Genomic DNA, 8,036 nt, shown 5'->3' with positions numbered 1-8,036 from the left:
ATAACACATTATATAAAAATTTTAAATATATTAAAAATATCGATATTCTAATTATTTTAACTATTAATTTAAATTATAAAAAATATATATAATATATATTAATTAAAATTAATTATTAAAATAATTGAAATATCGGTACATTTAAAACTCTTTTCACATTATATACTCTTATGTTTATTATTTCGGCCTCTAACTTTATAGGAAGGAAATAAAAATTGTGGCGGAACATGAAGCCTAATTAGAACTAGTAATAATAAATCATTGGTGACAAAGATAAAAAAGAAGATAAGAGCAAATTGGAATATGAATAAAAGAAAGTTAGAAAAAAGAGGATTGGTAGATAAGTATGTCTATATTCAAGTTGACAAAAAGAGGAACGAACATGTGAGGAGGGAAAAAAGTATTCATCAATGTGTTTATTATTATCTTATCTATTATTTATCAATAACTGTATTCTTCCACCTTTATTTATTTATTTGGTAGTGAGAAGGAGATTTTTTTCATTCTTTTAAACTAGGATATCTATTTTTTCACTTTTTTAAACTATAATTTTATTTATTTATTTATTTATCTATTTGGTGGGTTCCCTTTAATTTTTTTCCCATCAATAAATCAAGGACTAATTTATTATGAATTTAAGTTTTATTTTATTTTATTTTTTTATTTTTTTTTATTTATCCAAACGGTATCTCCTAACCCGACAGGTTAAGGACTAATTCGTCGCGGATCTGAGCTCCATTTGAGGGTCTGTTGCTGGTCAATGAGTTGCTGCATGTACAAAGCGGGGTTTGAACTCCCGACACTTGCTTAAGCGGACGAGTGAACTGATCATTCGAACAACCAAGTTGGTTTTAATTGGTTAGAAATTTAGTTGGATTCTTTCATCTTTATTATTAAAATTTTTTACTATTAGGCTTGTCATTATTTTTTGGCTTAAGCATTGGTCTTGTCTATTAGGTTATGATCCAGACTAGTAGTTTTACACAAACTAGCGGCTCAACAGGCACTACCGTGCCTGTTCAACCGCTTTTTTTATGAGATTTAAAGTTAATTATTTCAATGAATTTTAAAATTTTAAATTCGAATAACATACAAATAATAATATAGAATAATCTATAACGATATAAAAATGTTCAAATTAAAATAATCATATATTACCTATCTATAAACAATAACAATATGAAAATGATTTAATTATAATGAACACATACATCACCTATCTACAAATCTACAAATAACATAATTCATATAAAATAATTATTACAATATTATTTTATCTTCTTCTATCTAACTCAAAGTCATAAAAATAAATAGAAAAATACGATTGTTTACAAAAAATGAGCCATATTTAAAAGTCACTTTTTTTTCTTTGTTTAGGGACCTTTTTTTTTAAGTGGTAAACCAAAGTACGGATCTGTATTTGAAGAATATTTCTTGTGCCTACAAAAAGTGTAAAGAAGAAAAATAATTATGCCTTTTTTTTGTGATTATATATCAAACTATAAGTAAAAACGTTAAGATAAATCTAAAGTAATTTCTGAATTTGTACCGAGAAAAAATCTTTAGCAATTCCTCATACATCTCCTTATCAATAGATTCTTGAGCCTTGAAGAACTACAAAATTTAGAAATCAATAAAATATACCATATGCCAATACAAATTTCATTATATTTGAACGAAAAGTTAACAATAAAAAATATAAAACCTGCAAAATTGAAATTTCTTGTTTGAGGTTGGATTTCCTACACATGCACAACAAAAGAAGCCATTAAACCCTCTGTAGAGCATTCAAATCTATAAGTATCCGATATTACCTCTATTTTGGGTGGTTTCTTAATCTAATGATAGGTACCTGCAATGTTGTTCTTTACTAACATCAGTTGATTCCGCTCCTATGAGTTTGTTGCTGGAAAAAGAAAAATGTTTAATTTATTATCCGTAGTTTAAAATTATTTTTTGTAACTTTATTCAACATGAGAAACATAATCTCCGTTACAATCTCAGAGTAACCTTTTAATATTTTAGGCATATACTTTTTTCCTTCATATTTTATTAGTAAAAGAAGAACATAGAAGGGGATAGATAATAGGCATATCAATAACATTCTGATTACGATGATTGTGTTACCTTGTATGTTGTTGGAGCAATATTTCCTTTTTTATCATCTTCCAGAATTAGGTCTTGTCTGTTTTAACCGTTCCTCCCTAGCCAATAGAATAATTTGAAGGGAATGAACCTATTAGATAACATATTATTATGATTAGTAACATAGAAATAGAAGTATGTATATTGAATGCAATTTTGACAGTAATTAATTTAAAAAATTACTTTATTGTCTATTGGTTGGATTGATGCAATTGCTTGCTCATCTTTCCATGCACTCCAGAGATTTTGGAATCCTTCTTCCTGTAATTGATATTTGTTAATATATTTCTAGTATATCTAGTATGTCTTAGTTAATGATAATTAGTACGTACCTGTTGCATAAAACAAATGTTCAAGTTGGTTGTCTTTATCTCCTGGCATATATTGATGAGCTCCTTTGAAATCAAATTGTCTATTAAAAAATTATTAGTCGTTAATCCTCAATAAATTAAAGTTTGTATACATAGATATATATATCAATGAAAAAGATTTAAAGATTAAAATTATATGTAGACTGAATTGTACCAAGAAGTAACTACACACACTTACTAAGAACATAAATTACCTGTGGGAAAGGTAACAATATTTCTTTGAAAACTACATTTCTGGTAAATTCACCACTTGTTCCATCTATTTTTCCTTCTTTGACTAAAATTTTTGTAGTTGACTGAGAAATACTTCGAGACAGAGCAACATATAATTGGCCATGGCTAAATACATGTTTAGGGAGATAGATCCCTACTTTAGGAATTGTCTGTCCTTGTGATTTGTTTATTGTTATTGCAAAACTCAACCTTACAGGAAATTGCTTCCGGATAAGGATAAATGGCAGTCCTGTATTTTCTGTTGTTTTGTGTTTTATCCTAGGCAAGAAAGCTCTTCTTCCACAGTGATGACCGGTTAAAATTTCTACGTCCAACATGTTTTGAAAAGTTCCACGACATAGTAACCTTGTACCATTGCATAAGCCGGCCTTAGGGTCTATGTTTCTCAATAACATCAAAGGTGCACCTCTTTTTACCTTCAACACATGAGGTGGCAACCCGCCTGTAGAAACTGAGTTAAGATATTCTTATTGATATAAATTATTAGCATCTCCTTCTACTTCATCAAATGAGACTAAATTTCGTTCTTCTCTTGGAAATTGGTTGATAATTATATCATTAAGCTGTTGCACATCATGATTTTTTGGCGTCAATATTGCCCTTTCTACCATGTAAGAAGCGTCCCACCCATGAGATTGTAAGTTTGGAAATATTTCTTCTATTAACTTGTGTAACGATGTTTCACCCTCCCACGGAATTGCCATATTTGCTTGTATCCGTACAAAGTCTTCATGTATGGTGGGTTCAATTCCATCACCAATGCGCATAAGATACTCAGCAAAAACATGATCATTAGAAGATCGCATATTTTGTCGCAAATGGAGAATTTTAGTGGAAGCCCATAATTGAGACTTAACTATAGAAGCTGAAATCATTTGTGACTTACTACCTTTCGGTACCACAGGCAGTACTTGGCGGAAATCTCCTCCCATCACCATCACTTTTCCTCCAAATGGCATATCGTTTGCTAATATATCTCTCAGAGTGCGGTCTAATGATTGCACCGATTCTTTATTTGCCATAGGTGCTTCATCCCAGATGATTGCTGTTGTTTGTCTAATCAGCTTTGCAAGATCTGATTGTTTGCTTATGTTGCAAATGGATGATGGTTCTGCATTAATTGGGATCTTAAACCTAGAATGAGCTGTTCGACCCCCAGGCAATAATGTTGCGGCTATTCCTGATGATGCAGTTACCAAGACAATATGACCCTTATTTCTCAATTCTGCAATTATAGCTCTGTAAAGAAATGTTTTGCCTGATCCTCCTGGCCCATCAACAAAGAACACTCCACTTTCTCTTCGATCAATTGTATTCATAATGCACTTGAAAGCTTTAGACTGGTCATTGTTCAATCTTGTTACGGAACACAGGTTTTCCCGGGGTACTTCGACAGACAGTTCTTCTTGGATAACTCTGGGTATCGAGTTGTCATTGTCATTTTCATGAGTTAGAGCTGGCAAATCGTATTGTGTAATCTGTTTTTCATGCTGAAGGAGTATATCATTTATATCCCTGAGTAGCCGATTTGTGAACACTAAGGCTGTTGTAGTGCTGGTTGACGGATAATCATCCACCATATATGAAAAAAATTCATCCCATAAGCTTCTTACATCTGTAGGCTCACAAAATATTAAGATGGTTGCAAACAACCTTCGTAAAGCACATGGCAATCGTAAAACAGATGCCTCAACCAAACATTCACGGATGCTACTGTCACTCTCTAACAATCCTCGGTGTTGAGCATATTGCTTGAAGGACGAATATTGGACCCCATTAACTGTTAGCAAGTCGTCCCAACTGATTGGTCCTCTGACATTAGATAACAGAATACGCAAATAGAATTTTTCTCCTTCTGAAGGTGATACAGTATAAATTTGACCGATGGATCTCCTCTGTGTCTTGCGTCGACGCCATTCCTTTTCCTTATTGTGCCAAGTGTAATACTCTGGAATTTTTTTGTACAGAAGATGCCTAGATTGTTGGTCCTCCTCACGATTTAGAGCAAAGAACTCAGTGAGCATTGTTCTAGAGAAATAATCATCATTAAGTATTTCAGGAATGGTTTGGTGATCATAGAAGCTCACTTGATGTTGATTTGGCAAATGAATTTGTAACCTTTCCACTGATGGATACAATCGGTAAAGGTTAAATTTAAATATTCTCCAACATGCCTCTGGAGCAGCAATCCATCTTGCATCAACAAACTGTTGGACCTCGTCAACATTAGAACTGTTGTGAACTTCCATTGCAACCCGGTCTGGACCCTTGTAGCAATATTTGTAGAGATACTTTATACTCTTGATGCTACTACATATCTCAACATTAATATGGCAATCATACTTTAGTAGTAGCCAAGGGTTGTACGGAACTACCCATCTATTGTCAACCGTGACATTTTGGTTAATTTGTACTGGAGTGTCGAATCGTCGCCTATATTGCGGATATGAGTCGTCACCTCTTCGTGTTTCTGCTGCGAACTCTTTTGGGTAGTTGCGTTTACATTTGCCATTTTTCATGCAGGGTGAGGATTGATCAAATGTACCGCAAGGACCATGAATCATATGTTTTAGCACAGCATCATGTAGGTGTGATTCTACTTCTTTAGATGGTATCTCTGCACGTACCAAACTATCATAATGCTCCGGGTCAATTAACTTGTCATTGTTTTCTAAGATTAGCAACATATGTACATGTGGCAACCCTCTTTTTTGAAACTCAGTGACATAAATATAGCTCTTCACCTTTCCCAAGACACCCTTAGTAATTACATCCTCTTTCAGCTGTTCAAATTTGGCTCGAAAAATTCTTGTTGTTAGATCTGGACGATCTTGTGGAGTTTGAACTGGGTTGAGTTCTGAAGTTATTTCAGTCCAAGATGGATTGCATGTCATTGTGAGAAAAATATCTGGCTTTCCCTCTTTAAGAACAATTGCCATTCCATCTTCATATCGTTGGGTCATGTCGCGACGGCTACCAATGAACGACGATGGTAATATTGTTCTTTTTCTTCCAACATTTTCTGAAGACAAATATATAGAAAAATATTATTAGTTTTAATAATTATTTTGGGTAATTCTTAATGATTTTCGAAGTAGCAATTAGATACAATAATATTTACCTGCATTAGTTTCTCCTATGTGCAAAGCATCTTGTAAACCTTGGTATAATTCAGCCCGTAATTTCTTCTGTCTATTTCGAACCCATCTTAACTTTCCGGTTTCAATTTTCACATAGTTATCAACAACATATTGTTAATAATTTAATTAACAATATGAAAATAATTTGGCATTTTTATATTATGTCTCTTTCTCTCTTTTTCAATTTTATTATAATTTAAATTTTATAAATAAATAAAAATTTAAATTTTCAAATTCAAAAAAATTTTTACAAAAATTTATTCTAATCACATATATAGTACACAATAAAAATAATTCACAAAAAACTTAATCTATTTCCTTAAAAATAGTCAAATTTAGCTAACATTAATTTTTTAATTTCTTTTCATGCATATGGTAAATCATTATATATAGGAAAAAGCTTATCTAAATCTATAAGTACAATAGAAATATATTATTTCTTAATTTTGATGTAATTTTTTTTAATCTTAGTGTGCAGTTTTATTTTAGATCTTATTTAAATTAAATTTATTAAATTTTTGTCGAGATTAAATAGTAACTCTTTTTATAATAAAGGTTAAGTAGGCATTTTTCAGTGTTATTATTGATTCAAGAATGATGGAAATTTTATTAGTTCTTATTTCAAAGGTTGAATCACTGGTATTTATGAAAGATTTCAGGCCGATTAATCTCTGTAATGTAGTTTACAAGATCATCACAAAGGTCCTTGTTAATAGACTAAATAAATTCCAGAAGTTTTACTGAGATTAATATAAACGTTACAATATGATGGTCAAGCTTTAATGTATATATTTAAATGTGGCATTAAAAAATAAAATGACGTTGAATAAACACTTTTGTAGGCTTATTAGTTATTAATCAAACATGAGTAACCTACTTTACAATAAAGTAATATATAAAATACGAAGAGTTTGAAAACGGCAGCAGAGATCTGAAAATTAAAGAAATTATTCCATTAAAAAATAATTAATAAACTTTGAAACGATATGACATGAATGCATGTTTCCTTCTTTCAAATGTATTCATAATTCGTAATATTATATTTATTATTTTTATGTACAACAAATTCGATTCATCTAATTTAATTTCAAGGATTGTAGTTATATTTTTTTAATTTTCCAAATATATTATATATATTAAATATAGATATTAAAAAAATGATGAATTTAACTACCACTTAATTTTTTTAATATACTTTTGGATTTTTCTGTCAATTTAGAACTATCTATTTATTATTTTAACCGCTAGCTGAAAATCATGCACAAATTAAATAATTGAATTATGGCTAATTTACTAGCCTTTACCAATTGAATTGACCTTCACAATTCAAAATCGAGGCACATGGATAAAAAAACTCCAAATAAGTACCGTATACGATGTGAACCGGTATAAATTAATATTTTTTATAAAAATGACTACAATATTCCTATTATTAAAAATAACTAAAATACATATATAATTAATTTTGAAAATTCTAAATCCTAACCCTATGACGACAGAAAAAAAAAGGCTAGAATTTAAAATTCTCAAAATTAATATATATAATAAGAGTATTTTAGTAATTCTCTATAATAAGAGTATTGTAGTAGTTTTTTATAAAAAATAATATTAATTTAGACCAATTCAAAATTTGATTCACTAATTTTCGGTTAAATTAATTTGTCTAGCTTAATTTTGACAAAAATAACATAATTTAATCAATTATATGTGTTAAATTTTAATTATTAAAAAATACCTTAAAAAAAAGACGTTTTAGACGTCTTTATTAAAATCACGAAAGATTCCCAAATATATTAGTATAATGTATTAATAATGAATATGCTAATATACATGATTAAGGTCATTTTCGCTTAGATTCTGCACAATAATATTGTGGCCTCTTAGGTAAACTAAACTTCAAAAGGTAACTTAACCTTAAACATGACTCTATAAAGGTGCGTCTAATATGACTTCACGAAAATATTATAAAGTTAGTACAATAAATTATTAGATAACAATTGTAATTACGCATGGCATGCACGTAATAAAATTATAATTATAATTTTAAGTTATTTTATTAAAATTAATTTAAATTATAATAATTTGATTAATAAAAAAAATAATGAGCTATGTATTGTTTATTTTTTTAATTTAGTGTTAATTGTAT

At 29.8% G+C, this 8,036-nt stretch overlaps 1 protein-coding gene across 1 annotated transcript; it reads right to left on the bottom strand.

Moving 5' to 3' along the window:
• Positions 1–2,161: 2,161 nt before the first annotated feature.
• Positions 2,162–5,713, bottom strand: LOC107476498 (uncharacterized). The gene is given in 2 exon segments (XM_052259178.1): positions 2,162–2,236; positions 2,711–5,713. Coding segments are annotated over 2 exon segments (3,078 nt in total).
• Positions 5,714–8,036: the final 2,323 nt, after the last annotated feature.

Source organism: Arachis duranensis, chromosome 3, assembly GCF_000817695.3.
Source record: "Arachis duranensis cultivar V14167 chromosome 3, aradu.V14167.gnm2.J7QH, whole genome shotgun sequence".
Lineage (NCBI taxonomy): Eukaryota > Viridiplantae > Streptophyta > Magnoliopsida > Fabales > Fabaceae > Arachis > Arachis duranensis.
The sequence above is the reverse complement of the archived record's forward strand: the minus strand, read 5'-3'. Positions and strand labels throughout refer to the sequence as shown.